Source organism: Mixophyes fleayi, chromosome 5, assembly GCF_038048845.1.
Source record: "Mixophyes fleayi isolate aMixFle1 chromosome 5, aMixFle1.hap1, whole genome shotgun sequence".
Taxonomy (NCBI): Eukaryota; Metazoa; Chordata; class Amphibia; order Anura; family Limnodynastidae; genus Mixophyes; species Mixophyes fleayi.
Genome location: NC_134406.1, coordinates 42,570,858 through 42,589,806, shown reverse-complemented (window position 1 = coordinate 42,589,806; position 18,949 = coordinate 42,570,858). Strand labels below are relative to the sequence as shown.

The 18,949-nt window shown below is 41.9% G+C and overlaps 1 protein-coding gene across 6 annotated transcripts in view; it reads left to right on the top strand.

The window, feature by feature from the left end:
- ZMYND11 (zinc finger MYND-type containing 11) overlaps positions 1-16,901 on the top strand; it is a 60,124-nt gene extending 43,223 nt beyond the window's left edge. For 4 of the 6 annotated variants that reach the window (XM_075212104.1, XM_075212102.1, XM_075212101.1 and 1 more), the window contains 7 exons: positions 853-971; positions 5,667-5,874; positions 6,799-6,864; positions 8,808-8,903; positions 10,605-10,883; positions 12,502-12,687; positions 13,375-16,901. In XM_075212104.1, the coding sequence (XP_075068205.1) occupies positions 853-971; positions 5,667-5,874; positions 6,799-6,864; positions 8,808-8,903; positions 10,605-10,883; positions 12,502-12,687; positions 13,375-13,497 (1,077 nt within the window). In that variant the 3' untranslated portion in view covers positions 13,498-16,901. The remainder of the gene's footprint in view (positions 1-852; positions 972-5,666; positions 5,875-6,798; positions 6,865-8,807; positions 8,904-10,604; positions 10,884-12,501; positions 12,688-13,374) is intronic. The other 2 variants (XM_075212105.1, XM_075212103.1) reach the window with 1 other exon arrangement.
- Positions 16,902-18,949: the final 2,048 nt, after the last annotated feature.

Here is an 18,949-nt window from a genome sequence, read left to right as displayed (position 1 = left end):
CCTCTCCACGCTGCCAACAGCCGTGGCGCCTTTAACGCATTGTTTATCTCCTGCCTTCAGTATTTTGCCAATTCTGCTCTTGTCCTGTTTAACACACTATTACATTATCCACTTGCTCCAAGGTTTCAAACACCTATCCTAATGCCTCTGGCTTTGCTACCATTTCTACTCCCTACTTCATGCCAGACTATTTGTGTCTCCTCCTTCGCTCTAGGATGTAAGCTGTCATGAGCATCCTACATTTCTTCGTGTTTGCCATTACACCTTTAGGCCTGCCTCCTAAGCCCTGTTTCTCTAGCCAATGCTCCTGGGCACAGGCCGACTTCATGTGGTTGCTATTTATCACTTATGCTCCCTATCTTGTGATTAGCTAGATCTGTAATTCTATGTTCTCTGTTTATACTCCGTTAAATCATTGTTGACTGGTTATTAGATAATTTTGTATTGTGTAACTGTATATTATCCGTAGCTGTCTGTGCGTTGTGTAATTCTGTTAAATGTGTACTGTGTTCACCCGTATGTAACGTACTGAGGACTTTTTGTGGCACCTTATAAATAAAAGATGATAATCACCATCACATGACATTAGTGTCACATGATCTTTATCCCAATTCAGCAGCTCAGTTAAATTTATGATAACCAGCTGTGCATGCAAATACACACAATGGGGCATGTGAGTTAGTGGAGTTGTTCTGTCTTCTGTTTTCATCAAGCAATGATGTTTATCCCCTAATGGTGTTTGTTTGTTTTTGTTTTTTAATAAAGCTCCCCAACTGCACCGATTGTTAGAATAACATTGCTACTCTTTTGTTCTTAATTGCAACTATAATTGCAAACTTTTTGTTGTTACAGATCCCTAACCATGAGCTGGTTTGGGCCAAGATGAAAGGTTTTGGCTTCTGGCCTGCAAAAATCATGCAAAAAGAAGACAATCAAGTCGACGTTCGTTTCTTTGGCCATCATCACCAGAGGTACTAAAGGGGAACAAAAGGTTGATAGCGTTAGTATGAACTATACATTGATAAAATAGGGACAATACATAACAACTGAGCATATAGAATATATAAAGTAGACTCAAATGAAAGCAGCTTCCGCAGTGAAAAAGGTGCGATTCTTGGATATATTCCGAAGGTGGAAGTAGCAGGATTTTGAAAGGGACAGAATGTGAGCCTTGATTCCTCCCTCTCCTTCAAGCATGACCCCAAGGCATCGGACTTGGGGGACAGAAACGAGGGTAGTGTTAAAAGAAATAGAAAGGGAGGGAGGTGGGGAGAGTCCTGGAAGGGGGGGGGAGACGATAAGTTCAGTCTTGGAAATATTGAGTTTAAGGAAGAGTTGGGACATCCAAGATGAGATGGCCGAGAGACAGCAGGAGACATGAGACAGAAGGGAAGGGGAGAGGTCAGGGGATGAAAGATAGATTTGGGTATCATCAGCATAGAGGTGGTGCTGGAGGCCAAAGGAGCGGAGGAGGTGTAGAGGGAGAAAAGCAGGGGGCCAGCAACAGAAACTTGAGGAACTCCAACAGGTAAGGGAAGATGGGGGGGGATGTGGAGTTGTGTAGAGACTGAGAAGGAGCGGTTGGTGAGGCAAGAGGAAAACCAGCAGAGGACCGTGTTATAGAGGCCTATATAATTGAGAGTTCGCAAAAGGAGTGCATAGTCAACAGTGTCGAAGGCAGCAGAGAGGTCAAGAAGGCTAAGAAGAGAGTAGTGTCTTTTGGATTTAGCGAGGAGGAGGTCATTAGTGACCTTGGTGAGGGCAATTTCAGTGGAGTGGAGGGGGCGAAAACCGGATTGGAGCGGATCAAGGAGTGAGTGAGAAGAGAGAAAGGAGGTGAGACGGCTGTAGACAACCCGTTCAAGGAGTTTGGAGGCAAAAGGAAGAAGCAAAATAGGGCGGTAATTAGAGGGAGTGGCGGGATCAAGGGATGGTTTCTTGAGTATGGGGGAGACAAAAGCATGTTTAAATGAGGAGGGGAAGATTCCAGAGGCGAGGGATAGGTTGAGGAGGTGGCAAGGTGGGAGCAGGCTTCAAGAGAGAGGGAGTGGAGGAGGTGGGAGGGGATTGGGTCCTGTGGGCAAATGGAAGGGGGGGGGGGTGAGGAAGAGAGAAGGGTATGGCAGATACCGGAGTGAAGGAAGAGAAGGAGGGTGAGCTAGCAAGAGGGGAGGGGAGAAAGGAGTCGCAGAGGAGGGTGGGAAGGGGGACAGAGTGGGGAGGAATGGGGGAGAGTTTGGGGTAAAAAGGGACTGCTGGGAGATGTCATGACGTATAGACTCAATCTTGGAGGTGAAGTGGGCAGCAAAGTCGACAGCAGAGAGCAAGGGGGGGAGGGGAGAGGAGGGAGTTGAAGGTAGCAAAAAGCTGACGGGGGTTGGAGGATTGGGAAGAAATGAGAGCTTTAAAGGATTGTTTAGAGAGCGATAGGGCCAAACTGTAAGAGGCAAGTATGAACTTGAAGTGGAGGAAGTCAACATGAGTGCATGACTTTCTCCAGAGCCATTCTGCACTGCGGGAGCATTTTTGAAGATAGCGGGTAAGTTTTGAGTGCCGCGGTTGATTCAAGTACAGTGGTAAGAGTGCGATTGTAAAAGGAGACAGCCTCATCGGGACAAGAAAGAGTGGTGATTCGGGAGCGGAACGAGCCCAGGGAGGAGGAGAAAGTGGGAGGATCAACTGTGTCAAGATTACGCCTGGTGAGAGTAACCTGGGGGATGGGGAGCGGTGAGAGGGGTGAAGAGATGCTAAAAGAGAGGAGATGGTGGTCCAAGAGAGGAAAAGGTGAATTAATGAGGTCAGAGACAGTACCGAGGTGTGAAAAAAACAGATCAAGGGAGTGGCCACTGCGGTTGGCGGGAGAGGAGATCTATTGAGAGAGACCAAGGGAGGAGGAGAGGGAGAGAAGTTTGGAAGCAGCATGGTCTGAGCGATTGTCTATAGGGATATTAAAGGCCACTACTCCCTTCTCATCCTCCTTGATCTCTCAGCAGCCTTCGACACCGTTGACCACCCCCTCCTCCTCCACACCCTCCAGTCCTTTGGCCTCTCCGGCCCTGCCCTGTCCTGTCCTGGTTCACCTCTTACCTTGCTGACTGTTCCTTCTCCGTCACCACCTCTGGGTCTCTCTCCCCCCGTCCACCCTTCCAGTCGGGGTCCCTCAGGGCTCTGTTTTAGGACCCTTACTCTTCTCTTTATACACCTCTTCCCTGGTTGAACTCATCAGCTCCTACGGCCTCAATTACCACCTCTACGCTGACGACACTCAACTTTACCTCTCCTCTCCTGATCTCTCTCCCTTCCTCCTCTCTAGGGTGTCCGCCTGCCTCTCTGCCCTCTCCTCCTGGATGTTCTCTCGGTTCCTCAAACTTAACCTCGCCAAAACTGAACTCGTAGTCTTTCCTCCCTCTCACACCTCGCCCCCTTCTGACCTCTCTATCACTGTCGACAACACCTCTATCTCCCCTGTCCCCCAACTTCGCTGCCTCGGTGTCATCCTCGACACCTCTCTCTCCTTTGGCCCCCACATTCTCTCTCTCGCTAAATCCTGCCGCTTCCAGCTGCGTAACATCGCTCGCATCCGGCCCTTCCTCTCCCAAGATGCCACCAAATGTCTTATTCACTCTCTGATCATCTCCCGCTTGGACTACTGCAACCTCCTCCTTACTGGCCTCCCCCACTCTCATCTTGATCCCCTTCGATCTGTACTTAACGCAGCCGCTAGGCTCATCTTCCTTTCTCGCCGCTCCTCTTCTGTCTCCCCCCTCTACTAATCCCTTCACTGGCTCCCCTTCCCCTACAGAATCCTGTTCAAGCTCCTCACTCTTACATACAAGGCCCTCTCCAACTCCACTGCACCCTACATCTCCACCCTCCTCTCTATTCATGCTCCATCCCGCCCTCTCCGTTCTGCCAATGACCGTCGCCTCTCTTCCCCCCTGATCATCTCCACCCACGCGCGTATCCAAGACTTCGCCCGCGCTGCCCCCCTCCACTGGAACAAGCTCCCTCCCTCCCTCCATCAGAACTTCCCCTAATCTGTCCAGTTTGAAACGGGCTTTAAAAACCCACCTTTTTCTTAAAGCCTTCCAGTCTCCCACTTAATTTCCTACCTTTTCTTCTGCCTCTTCCCCTCTTTCCCCTTTCCTTATCCTTATCCTCCGTTCCTCCATCACTCCCCCGTGTCTCTCTGTCTGTCTACCCCACCCCTTAGATTCTACGCTCCTTTGAGCAGGGTATTCTCTCCTCCTGTCTTCACCACTGTTAACTCTGCTCTCCAGCTACTTAGCCCTCCTCCTTGAGGACCCTCTTCCCCCCCGTCCCCTCTCGCTCCCTCCTCTCCCCTTGGGGGTCTCCCTGTCATCCGTGCCTTCCCTCTTGGACTCCGTTGTTGGCGGACCTTCCCCTCTCCCCTCCTCCACCCCTCTAGCTGTGTTTTGAGCTCACTGAGTTACTGTGCTTATTGTTTACTGTACTGTGCTGTCTCACCTCGTATTGTAATCTCGTTTGTCCCTGTACGGCGCTACGGACACCTAGTGGCGCCCTATAAATAAAAATTAATAATAATAATAATGAGGGAGGGAAGGTCAGAGGAGAGAAAGTGAGGGAGCCAGGTGGCAAAGTGATCAAGAATTTGGGAGACAGGACCTGGAGGACGGTAGATAACAGCAACACGGAAGTGGACTGGATGGAATAGGCGGATAGAGTGAAACCCAAAGGAGGAAAAACGGAGGGTTCAGGGGGAAGAACCCGATAAGAGCAGCAGGAGGAGAGAAGTATGCCGACAGAATCACCTTGCCTGTCCCCATGTCTGGGTGTGTGGGAGGAGGACAAGCCCCCGAAAGAGAGAGCAGCAGGATAGAGGTCAATTTGTTACAAACTGACCTGGCATTCCAGAGACCACAGGATAGCGGTAGAGGGGGGAAAAGGAGAGATGTGGATGAGATTGTTGGGGTTGCTCGACTGCAAGGGTGAGTATGATATGGAGCGAGGGGCATGACTGAGAGAGGGTTGGAATTGGACGAGAAGCAGAAATAAGGGGATTTGTCAGCAGACAAGAGACAAGGATCTACGGTAATACAGCATCGCCTTACATATAATCAAGATATATTGCAGTGGTGAAGCATAATGCTTTTATTATATACATCTATACTTAATGTCTTATATTACATTTTAATATTTTTTAATCATTTCTCAAATTTTAAATCCACTTTTTAAAATGTAACAAATACTATACTATACCGGCATCTCCTGTCTCGGTACAGAGCAGTAATTATTTTAACTCCACATTTTAAAATGTAACAAACAGAATGATTACTGAAAATGTATTTTCTACATTGTACACATAATGGGTTCCTGTTATAAATGCTGTTTTTACATTTATTATTACAGTGCTCCATCTTTTACTGCCGCAAAGACGAACCATGTCTCTGTGTTTTAAAATGGGTTTGTCCACTTTTGGACAACTTTTCTGATTTAAGAAAGTTTAACAGTATAAACACGAATGCTGTAAAGATGAAGAGCAGTATTTCTTTTCTTACTATTTGTACCCTATCAGTTGTGCAGCACTGTACAAAGTCACAGTGCCAAGTTTCTAATAATCTTATGAAGTATAGTCACGTGTTGTCCTCCACCAGTGATGTATTGTAAAATTCCATTATCACCAGGGCCTGGATTCCTTCGGAGAATATTCAGGAGATTACGGTCAATGTACATCAGCTCCATGTAAAGCGCAGCATGGGCTGGAAAAAAGCCTGCGATGAGCTGGATCTGCACCAACGCTTCCTACGTGAAGGGCGATTCTGGAAATCCAAAGGAGAAGACAAGGGGGAGGAAGAGGCAGAATCTAGTATCTCATCGACTAGTAATGAACAGGCAAGTGGGTGTGAAAGGAACATTTGTCACTGTTGCATAGACTGCTGCAACCTTTATTGTCAGTGGTTAGTCCGGACACTGTTAAATGGATGTTTGTGAAGCACCTTATTTTGACACATACCTGCTGCAGAGCATCAAGTGTGATTGTATTCATATTGGCAGAGATATAGTGACTTGTGGAAAAGAGCTTGTTCTTGGTTGGCTACCGTACATAGGATTTCATACTAGTGACATTTTTCAGTCTCACTCCTGTTGGTAGGTAGTCCTTTAGTATTGGCTCTGGAGGGAGGGATGCAGTGTAGATAAGGTATAGCTGTTAGGCATTTCCTGTCTCAGTACAGAGCAGTAATTATTTTGGTCTGTGACAGATAAAGGACAATATCTAATACATTGTTATGCAGTGCTGTTAAAAAGCAGATAATTCTCCAATAAAAAGTATGAAGGGTCTGTGTTTTTTTTTTCGTTTTTTTTACTGCATCGGTTCAATTATAAATGAATACAGAGTACACTGTAGAGAAACACACATTTTACCTTATTAGCACTCTCTTCTCGGCTGGGGTCATTATTTTATTCCTATGAATGTAATACATGCTTATATTATTTATGGAATATACGCAGCAGACTCCAGAAGTGACAGATCACCTGGAGTACACCTGGAGTCCTCACACAACCTCCTCACAGCTTGTCCTAGTTTCCTGCAGACACAGAGATATATTGTCTGGGCAACGAGACAAGTCTATGAATGGTCTCCTCCAGCCTTCCTAATTGAGGCCCAGACTAGCTATAAACAGAACTCGAACAAGGTCTGCATAATTTACAGATTATCTTGTCTCTGTGTATTATTTTAAGGATGAAAAGCATGTTTGAAATCTGTTCAGTGTTAGCAGGATTGCGTTGACTTTGTTTCCTTAATCCTTTGAGCAGAAGGTAACTCCGGAAACAAGAGCCAAGAAAGGACGACGCAATCAAAATGTAGAACCCAAGAAGGAAGTAAGATTTTCTTATTGTTACTTTATGTTGTCATCTTTTTACATCCATTAAAAACAAACGTGTGTGTGTGTGTGTGTGTGTGTAGAATACCATAAGATTTTATCAAAATAGCAGTGCTATATTTTCTATGGTTTTGACCCTGGTAGGACTATGAGTTAAATAAGAACTCTCCTCAATGTATAATTGACCATAATGACATATTAGCTGCTTATATATACTCCCTCCTTTCAGTTGTCTGTTTATTCAGTAGTTAGCTGCTGATGTGTTGGCCTAACCCTGCACTCCTACAATGTATATGAGGCATTTTAACAATACAGGTTTTGTGATTTTTGCCTCCCATGATGTAGGTAACATAACACACTTGGGTTCCTTAGTGACTGAGTTCAGCTTATTTGATGTATACATCACCCTGATGTAAAACTGAATTTTGTTTTTCTAACACTTTTTTCCCACAGTGTCACATGGACTTAATACTAATTGCACATCTGCCTAAATCATTACACAGACACCCAATGGTTGTCCAATCACTCCTCAACTATTATTTAAGTGAAGGTTAAATACACCTAGATTACAACCTATGCGGAAAACCAGGCCCTACCATGTTCACCCCCCCTGCTGCAGTGTGAAAGGACTGCAAACATTTTTTGGAATATTAACAGTATGTTCTCTATAAGTTTTGTGCGGGATGCCACTAATGCTTACCTAAGTGCTTACCTAGAGAAACAGTTCTGAGTGTTTGAAGCAGAAAGGCAGATGCAGTATCTTAGCTCTCATTAATCTGTATACCAAACATCTTTAGCAAAAGGCAGTAGGTAAACTTTTAAAGCAGAGATTTTTCAAGCAAAGGGAACAAACCGGTACTTTACTTGGTCACATTGACAGCACACAAGAGACACAGGCCTCCGTAACTATTTTACATACATGTAACGTTGACACTTTTTTCTCCTGAAGATATTGTGGTGTAAATGAGGCTATTTTCTAATAACACAGTTTAGTGATCCATAGTACAATATAACCTTCCCCAAAATGTTTGCATAAGACCACAATGCTCTAGAGGCCTCTATTACCTTGGAAAGGTTCCCACCTCTTGATGGTCTTCCTATGGAGATATACAAACTATATAGAGAGGCTATACTAGATCATTTATTGCATATACGTCTAGGAGATTTTGACTGTGGGCTCTTATTTGACTCCATGTATAGTGAAGTAAATGCTGATCTTACTAATAATGGTAACGGATCCATGTTACTGATCCTGTATTAATTTCTGACATCAATATACTCCAAAAGTTTTAGCCACTAGACTGTCTACTGAATCAACTGCTTTCTTAATGTACAGATTACACCCAGTATTTTGGCTAATAATCCGCTCCCTCTGTGCAGCAAATGCATTTCATTCAGTAGAGTGGGTGCATATGTAGAAGGTCTTTAGTTTGAGTTTGGACCAAACTTTTTAAAATGGGTGCAAATAATAAAGAGGTGTCTAAGGACCCAGGTTAGGGTAAATTGCTACTTACTGACTCCTTTTGCCGGCAGTGGGGAACACAACAGAATTTTTCTTTATCACCAACTGTTTTTGGGCTAACAATAGAGCCTCTTACTATACTCATTAGTCTTCACTACCATTGACCGTTTTGAATTTGGTTCCTGGCAATAAAAGCTTGCAGCGTATGCCAATGGCGCCTTGTTATTTCTAGTTGCCCTCACTATTGTTGTTTTGGTCTTTTACCTTGGGCCTCTTGCGGGTAAATTAACAAAGGTGTGGCTGGTCTCCTGTAATTAGTGTCAGGACAAGATGGGGGATTTTGTTAAATTAAGCCTCTTACTCAACTTCATTAGATTTAATTTACAGCCATTGTGATTGTGATCTTGGAAAAAATATTCTGATGCCTAAAGTTTAATACATATATATTGCATAATTACCCTGTATGGTTATCACTACAGCTATTCACTAGACTCAACTCACTTCTTTTGAGAAGCAAGGAGGCCAGAGATAAACTTGCAGGACTGCAACACACTAAGAACAGTGAAGGTTTGCAGGTCAGCAACAACTTTCCGTATTTCTTAGCTCTTCAATTACAGCATTTGCTTCCTTAAACCTAGGGTTTCTTGTAGAGTCTGCCTCAAAGTTCTAAAGAGACACAGTGACCAAGTTAGCAACCCTGCCATTTACACTATTAATGATGTGCAGGATGTGGGATAAATGCCAAAGCTTAATATATATATCATCTTGTACCATCTTCAACTTCCTTTGTGCGTATTCTCACCCTCCTAAGGTTGCTAAACTGGAGGGACAAAAGGCCTGGATAATGTACGTCAATGCTATATGCTATATTAATAATACTGAAATACTTCTGACGTGTAGTTGAAGTTCCATATACATAGGCTACAGAACCGACATGCACTGTAGGCTGAGGCTAGATCTTTAAATTTGCAGCATACTGAAATCTCAGCAAGCAAGATAGGACCACAAAGGGGTTCATTCCTGACCTATACAGAATTTTTTATGGAGCTCCTTTTTCTGTTTGGAAAATTGCCCAAAGCTGGATGACTCCCGATTCTTCATCACTTGTTCATGGGAAAACCTCAGTTAGTAGCATCATACAACTAGAAGAATTACTGTATGAACACAGGAATAAGCTTCTAATACATGGTGCCATTTGAGGACAGTGGGCAGATGCCTTTGAACTTCAAACTTTCATCTATGGTTTGTTAATTATACTGGAGGCAAATATTTTCTTGATCTAAAGTACATTCAGCTAAGCAGATACTGTAACACAACAGTGCAGTTAGATTGCTTACTGCTGTTTTAATGTTTCCACTCTGTTGGGCATTACATGGTAAACAACGGTGCATTCTCAGCGATGTTTGTTATTATTGCTCCTGGGATGTCATTGTATACTTTCTCTGTAATATTGTTCTGTTTCATTGCACTGTATACTGTTTTTTTCCACTAATAGAGCTGTTTCCCGTGTTGTATACGTTTGATAAAGCATATAAATAAAAAAAAACATTTTGGACCATGCTAAACTAAAATACAGATTATTACTTACTGAGTGTGCAGCATTCTCTGGACCTCCTGTGCCCCACCTCTTCAAGGCTGCCAGCTCAGCTCTGCACTATCGCATTTTTTAAACACAACAGTGTTGTCAGTGCCCCTCTTAATTTCCCATTCATGCCAATAGAAAGCTCACAGGGGTCCACAACACTGCTGCCTGTCTGAAAAAGCCATCCCTTGGTAGAATAGATAAAGACTATTGAAGGCGTTGGAGGAACTGCAGGATCTAGGTAAAACATCCCAGAGAAGTTAAAGCATATAGTTTTATTTAACATAGGGCGTGCCACCCCAAAGCTAATTACAATTTTATGGACAGAGCTCTACTTCAATGGCTTCCCATCTTCAGAATAAGGCCCATCTGATCCTGTCCTTGCAAAGTCATTTTGTTGAACATTCACATTTTTATTTTTTAGAGGCATCAGAACGCTGCAGTCATGAGACCCAGACTGCCATGATTTGTGTATAATTCACTCCAGTAATAGGAAAGTAATATATAGCTTACTCATTGCTACCCTTACAACTTTGACTCTTGTATTCACTGCCACCAAATGTATAGGACATTTTAATATACTCATCCGATCAAGGTGGTTGGAATTGACACAATCTGTTCAGTATCTGTTTTATTCCAGTATTCAATGAAACTGTCCTTAAATCTAATCCAACATTTTTTTTTTCTTTTGTAGGAGCTAGAGCCAGAACCTGAAACTGAAGCCGTGAGCTCGAGCCAGGAAATCCCAGCTCTGCCACCACCAGTGGAAAAGGTGTCGGTCTGTACACAGACCAAGAAGCAAAGTGCCTCCTCTCCCAGAATGTTGCACCACAGCACACAGACCAATAATGACGACGTATGTCAGAACATGTGTCATGACAAGTACAGTAAGATCTTCAATGAGTTCAAGGAAAGAATGAGCACGGACAACAAAAGAGAGACTGACAGAGCCGTACGTGAAGCGCTAGATAAGGTTAGAAGAGACCAGTCATCATCGGAGTTGTAAATATATTTTACTGAAATGTGTCCGTTAATAGTGTGCAAGCTAAGGGGACCCAGTGCAGGAATTCTGTATCCCGTTCTTCTCTGGTACTTTTTGATTAAAAACACATTCACTGGTACTGGGAATAAGAGTATTGATTGTTGAGAATAAAGTACAACACCATCGGTGGCTTCTTCCCAAAACCTGTACTTTTGGGTGGAGTTCAATAGTTTTAACCATAAAAGTGAATATTACTTAGAATTCGGCTAGTGACCTGGTAGGTTCTCCATTGTCTGTAAGTGGTCAGCTACGCTCTTACTGCTCACGAGACGTAGTGTGTATTGTCAAGGCCTTTTTTTCTGTAAACTTTTACGTTAACTTTTTTGACACCTTTGGCCCAGATAAACATTGTTTGCTGCCAATTATGATCAGTTATGTCGGGATTAATTTAATGCCCAACACACACAATGTTTCTGTTTCTGAAGTCACAGTCTCTGTTCCGTAGCTGTTGCTGCTGAAACAATAGCACCATGGGAACGGAAACCATGTATAAGAACTGTTGATGAAGCTAGATAGAAAAGGGATAGAGGAATTATTTTGTGTCTAAGAAGAGTTTTAGGATTGCTAAGCCTACAATTTCTATCTGAGATTGAGAACTAAATCATTACTGTAATAAGGCTGTGATTGTGGAGAAAGCATCTCTTCCTGTGCACACCCGAGTTATCATTATGATCGTAGATCTGTAAGATGCCACTCCGTAATGATGTGCTCCGTAATGTGAGATGTGCTCCGTAATGCTGTACAGTAGGGAAAGCCGGACATGCATCATATTTTTCCACTGAAGACGACATAAAGTAATTACAGAGAACAGTTGTTCAAGAGTACATACAATGTCATGATCTCAAAGGCATTATATGTATTTGTGGATGCCTCAAGCAGTTTCCTTTAAGAAGAGTAAACCGGTATAAATGCCTTTTCATATTGTCTCAACGTCTACTTTAAATGACTGGTGTATTCTCATGAACATTGGTTCAGGCCCACAAAGTGGCTGCCTCCACTGTGTGTAGGAGATGAGTCCAGCTTTGTGCACAGTGATAATAAAAACACAACAGAAGTACCAAATGCAAAATGTTTATTAATTTATTACATTCATGCCAGATGTTACATATGACCCTAAAACCAATGATCAATATTGCTGCCTCACAGCACTGGGTCATGGGTTCGATTCCAACCAGGTACCTGCCTGTGTGGATTTTGTTTGTCCTCCTAGTTTGTTTGGGTTTCCTCCGGGTGCTCCGTTTCTTCCCACACTCCAAAGACATACTGGTAGGTTAATTGGCCTGTGACGTATATAGGCTGGAAGCTTAACTGGGGCAGTGACTGATGTGGATTATTAAATATTCTCTGTAAAGCGGTGTGTGTTTTGTAGGTATTATACAAATAACTTATAGCTGGAAAAAAATATATTTCTTTATGGATATACAGAATGAAATCTATCCATCTATTCTACACCATGTAACGGCGCACTGGTAATTGTGCGTAAGTGTCCTCTCTCGCAGGATGCTCTTTGTCTTACTTGGTAACTGAGAATCTGTACTTTTTGTTTCAGCTGCGAGCAGAGATGGAGGAAGAGAAGAGACAAGCCGTTAGCAAAGCCGTGGCCAACATTCAGGGGGAGATGGACAGAAAGTGCAAGCAGGTCAAAGACAAGTGCAAAGAAGATTTTGTTGAAGAAATCAAGAAGCTGGCAGCACAACACAAGCAGCTGATCTCCCAGACCAAGAAGAAGCAGTGGGTAAGAGACATGTGCCAATAACCTATAATAGGTGTGTGAGTCTGTTGCTATTGCTGGGGAATTCTGGTACACAGCAATGGATGTATGACAGTAACCAGTAATCAGATGAGCATTGACAAGTACAATGGAAGATATTGTGATAAAGCTGGGATGGGGTGGAAGGATTTCCACCATGCGCAGCAGATTTGCTGTCAGTAAGACTATAGATTGGCACTGCAGGGGACATCTTTACACCCAAAATAACTAATCACTAACATTACAAAGTTTGAAATATCTGTTAAGTGTCTACATGTACCGTATTTATAAAATATGCCTGTTCTCCTTAGATCAACTTGTATTTTTATGTTCTATGAGATGTATAGGTTCTGAACATCTATGAATGGAAGAACTGAGGATTAGAATTAACACATCTCTGATGAAACTCATCACAAGACTTGTCAGGCAGTTGCCAGGCATATATTTGCAAAGGGATAGTATCATGGTTAACCAGGTGTGCTCACTCCACATGTTCAATGAAATGGATTTTTGACATGTTAAACTGAATTCCATTCAACTCCTTTGGATTATGTATACACACATGCGTACCCTCCAGCCAGTGTTTTACACTGGCCTTAAATCTCAATTGCTGCGATACTAGTCTATCATATGTAATTGTGGGAGTTATTAATGTTTATTTTTACCCCTTAGTGCTACAACTGTGAAGAGGAAGCAATGTACCACTGCTGCTGGAACACCTCTTACTGCTCCATTAAATGCCAGCAAGAACACTGGCACGCCGAACACAAGAGGACCTGTCGCAGGAAAAGATGAATCGTTCCCTTTATTGCTTCCGTGATATCAGTCCTCAAACTCTGCGTTGTTTTCCATTTCCAAGATGCCGTACTTGCTTACTATCTGCATACCATTTTTGAACCAGCTCATAGTTTGCTCAGTGCCGGACGATATGCTTATTGCACAGCTCCAGTACTGAAGTGCTGAAAACCTTTTTCCACAAAGACATGTTTTGCACATTCAATGTTGTGCTGGTCTTCTCCTTCTAACCTGTTTGCTGCCAGAGGATCCGGCAGTGCTTTGCTGATTAGTGCATGGCGGCTCTTCTGGGAACAATCAAGGTTAGGTTTCTTTCTTTCCTGTAATAACTAAGGTTTAAGATTAATTGAAACTGTTTTACGTTCATTATGAAACTATTGCTGATACACGGTAGTTGTGCTAGACAATTTTGCATTTCAGGTTCAAGGCATTTTTTGTTTTATAATGTTTTAAACATTTTAAAATAATTTTTAACAAGTGTATGTCTGCCAAGCAGCAGGTCTTTGTCCTCCCCTGTAAAAACAATGGAAAAGGCACCATTAATTTGTGCCTAAAGGAGTCATCTTGGACCATAAATCCAGCTGGAGGCAAAAAGAGATCGGAATACGGTGAGCCAAGAGTTTTGGTGACTGTCATTTCTGATGGATCTGTGAATGTAAAGAAACTATAGGGGAAAATATACTACCTGAAGTAAGGCCTCACTTCCAAAACCTGCCATGCTTTTTTATTACGTTTTTCCTACTTTGAATGGCATTAAAGATTTTTAGTTATTCTGTACCAAGGGGTTTTAAGGTTAAATTTTAGGGAACAGGGTTCACAAAGCAAGAGTTGATCTTGCATATTTTATTTGTAAAATATATCCCATGTTTGTTCATTACTTATTTTCAATATATAACTTTTATAAGAAGAAAAATGAAATATAATAACTTTGATTGCATAGTTTTAAATACAGGTAATCCTATCTTAGAGCATAAAAATTACTTTATGGTTTGCACAGCTCATAGTCCTATGAAGGCACACTTAAGTGACAATTCAAACCAAGAATCCACCTTGGATGACTTCTTACAGGGTTCACTGAGATCTCAGCTGTGCCGTTATTGTTCCATTTAGATAGAATGCACCTGTCCACACTACTTATAGGCATCTGATTGTAATGGTGGGTGTTTGTCAAGGTAATCTTGCTCTCAGCTACTCTGATTGACATCCTGCAAATGATGTGGCTTCATAAGTAGGAAGCATGGTTTTCTCTCTTCAGTTACTTATCAAACTTTTAACTACCAAATTCATAGTGTTGCAAGTTGTGGATTTTTACAAATGATGTTTTATTAGTGCTCGATATTATGCACCATTGCCAGGTTCGCTAAAACAATCAGTCCTTGCAGGGGTATTTATGTAATGTTATACTGTAGGTACCAGTTCATTTTTGCAAAAACAAATCACCTTTAAAGGTGTACCTGGATTCTAGAGGGCATTTCGTGGGTGGAACCAATTTTCAGTGTTCTAACAGTTCCTTTGAAGCTAGCTTGCCTCTCGACTCATTGATGTCACTAGTTCCTTGTGACTTCATAGGCCCCTCTCATGATTATTGGTTTGGTCTACACAACGGTCGCCTCCACTGTAAGTAAGTGACAGGCATACTTTATTCCTGATTGGCAAGTATTTTTGTACAGAGGTGCCTCGTCAACTCCGCATGCTTCCCTGTAAACACCCATGAGTGTTTGTAACTTTGTAGAGTTTGTCGGAAACTGCTAATAACTTCCTTGACATTATGCCCAACACAAATAATATTGCATTTCCTGCCCACTAGTGTTTGACATCTGATGCACAGCAGGCAACATTAAAACTCTTCATGTTCACAAAGACTTTTGCGGTAGCAGCGATGCTTCCTCATCACACACCGAATGGAGATTAGTGCATGTCAGATTCCATATAAAATGTCAGTTTTTTGCAACATCTTAAGAAGCGTTACCCATAGGAATGGATCGATAAATAAATAATTCTTTTTATTATGTTAATCTTATAGGGTGTTGAGGGTTCGGGATGCTGTAAAAAGAATTTAATTTTGAAACTTCGTTAGCCACTATCATCATTTTACTCTGTATGTGAATTTAATCTTGATTATATTTTTATTTGTAAATGGAAGTCAGAGTTTTTTGTGTGCAATGTGAGTGCGGGACTGTAGAAAAACCTAACAAACTAGCTATTTGGAGGAAGGAATACCGAGGAAGAATTGTAAATATTTATTTAGATCTTTGATATTTATTGCAAGCAATTAGACAATGGCAGTGGAAAATTTGTACGAGAACCGGGGTAAATTTATGGAAACGGGTACACAGGTAATTGTGCAAATAAAGGGTGTTGTAATTCATAAAAAACAGGTTCTAACTGTATTTTTTCATCACAGTTTTTAAAAGAAAAATCTTTTATTACTAAGCGTTACAGCGTTTTTTTTTGCACAGATATCTGTGCACCAGTCCCCACCCCCCTCCCATTATTTTTCTTATTCAACCTCATACATGAACCAGCATGCTGTGACTGCATTCTAACGATATTATATAAACCTCTTCCACGTCATATTATTCAAAATAAACCACTCCACTGGTACAGTGGCCTGCAGTAGAGACTTTACAAGCATAAATAAGCAGTATCGATCCAGACCTATGAAAGAGAGTGTATTGTGAGAACACAATTGATGTAAAACCATTCCACGAAACATACAATATAGCGGTAATCTGCATGAGAGTAAGACTTGTGTTATTTTACTTTATTTTCCTGTGTCCTTTGACATGGTTGCACATTGCAGAGTAAAATTAGTGTGAAAACAAAAGTTAACAATTAAGATTGTGGCCTGGTTTTGTATATGTTGTAAGTTAAAATAAAAAAAAGCAAAAATGACACAAAAAAAACTTAAACTGTTTTGAAACCGTTACTACAAAACTGAATTCACTTCTATTTCTTAAGATGTTAAGCTTGGCCACTATGCACATTGTAATTATCCATCGTGGCTGGTCTAGTTCTATGATACATTCTGCCATTTTGTAAGCTGCTCTTACTAGCAATAGGTGTTAACATTTGTTAATAAATGTATTTAAAAATGAAATAATGGTGTCATTGAAAGTACTTTTCCCCACTGTGTATATGTGTTATTTGGAGAGTGATGAGTACAACTTCATTTTGTGCAATCTGTAACAAGCTTAAACCAAAAACAACTATAGGGGTGTCATAAATAGTTGGAGTGGGCAATACTTAGTCTTAATTTATACGTACCTAGCCTGCAAGCCATTGTTCATCGGATGTGTGCAGTGACCAGTCTACTATATTTCCCTGTGTTGGATCTAAACAGTCTGTTCACCTGTAAGTTTCAGTTTATGAGCTCATCAGAGAATAAAAGACACTGCAAGTTCTGTGTGTGCAATCAGCTCTGATTTATTGGTTACAAGTTCATATCTATATAGCACAAAATCACTTATTTCAGAAAACTACACCCCAAAAGTTTTTAACCACTCATGCTTCCTTTACACAGATCTTGCTACATTCTCACATTTTCACACAGGAATTCTCCCCAGGGGGAGTTGGATCGTCTCCTGTCTGCCATATCCAAGGCCATGGGCATAGTTTCTTGCAAACAATAAATAACTCCTACAAATTAGCTGTATCTAAGCTGTCTTTGAACTATAAGAGAATAAAATGGCTATAAGGCAACAAGATGGTGTCGGCTTAGCAAAATCATATTACACACCTGCTTCCTGCAGGCTCGGATGGTTATATATTTATCAGGTCTGTGTTCCCACATTTCCATGTCTAATACACTCTACTTCATACCACGGTATATATATACAGATAGGGGGGATAGAGGCACAGTTGCATTGGCCTGCCATCATATGTTACCATGCAATCCTGTAGCAAGCCAAGCATTTAACTGTGCTTGAACATCACTCAATCAGCACTGGGACATATTGAAAATAAAGCACCATTCATAATTTCCATGATATGGAGAAGAAATATGCAGACAGTGTTCTAAGAGGTAAGTGAGCTAGTTGTAGCCTGACATGGCACAGACTAGGTTAATACCTTCTAGAACAGCGATGGCCACATGCGGCCCTCTGATTCTTCACCTGCAGCACCCCCCCCCCACACACACACTTTGTCAGATTTGTTTGTTATACTTTGTGACACTTGTTTATAATACCTGCTGATATATTATTACATATGCCTCTTTTATTATATGCCCTGTTGTAAACTTTTTTCTGAGATTAATGATAATGTGCGGCCCTTTTGAAGGTTAGAGGGCTGTACCATGTGACCCATAAAGTGTATCAGGTTGCCTATCACTGCTCTAGAGGCTGGGGTCAGTAATTAGAGCCAGATGTCCAGGTATTAGTAGTGTGTATACAGCAGTGTCCCATAAATAGAGAGATACAACAAATGTCCTTGCTTATGTATAAAGTGAACCCCCATACAGCATTTCTCCACAGGAAGAAGCTGTGATTTGTCTGGGGATAGGATAATGGACGCAACATAATATGAATATGGGTTGATAATCCTTAAATATGGCTTCACAGTTTCTTTCTCATTTTGTTGGGAGGCTGTTAAGATCACCCTACACTACAGATATGCCTGGTGACTACTTACAGTTAGTGTTGATATTCATTCCACAGTGTAAATTTATTAAATAGATCCATCAAATCGCTGATGTTAGGCGGTTGTGACGGCCATATTTAAAATGGAAATTTTATTAAAGACAAAACCCGGCACGTTTTACCTTTTAATAAAACTGCAGCTGCTTAATACATTTGCCCCTAGCCAGAGCTGGATTGAGGCTCTGAAGGGCTCGAGGCACTTTAGGCAGGGGGGGGGGGGGGCCCTATGATGTAATATGGTTATCAATAGACGGACAATTGCGTTACTGTTAGGTGCACGCAGGTCTGCCTTCACAAGTAGTACAGTGTGAAGCTGGGCATACCTCCCTATTGTCCTTCCAGTCGGACAAAAACCTGGCTAAGAGAGACAGGCACCCAAATCAACCATTTCCTACAACCATCCCTAGCATTAAATAATTCATATTCACATTTAATAAATAGCCTCCTCCCCAAACTCAGCCTCACATTCAATTAATAGCCCCAAACCACCCCAGCATTATATTAAAAGTTCCATTCACCCCATCTTAAGTTGATTGGTCCCATTAGTAAATTAAATAGCCCCTGCAATAAATTAAATTGCCCATCCATCACCACACAAATAAAATAGTACCAACTATATAATTCACCCCACCTGCATGCCACCATTAAATAGCCTACCTCCCACGCTATATTAACATCCCCCCCACACACCCACACTGTTAACCAAAACCCCTTCACACACATTATATGAACACACACACACTACATTAGCATACCCCTCCCTCACCTTTTTCCATCAACGCGTGCTGTGTGGTCTTGCAGCTCTACACACA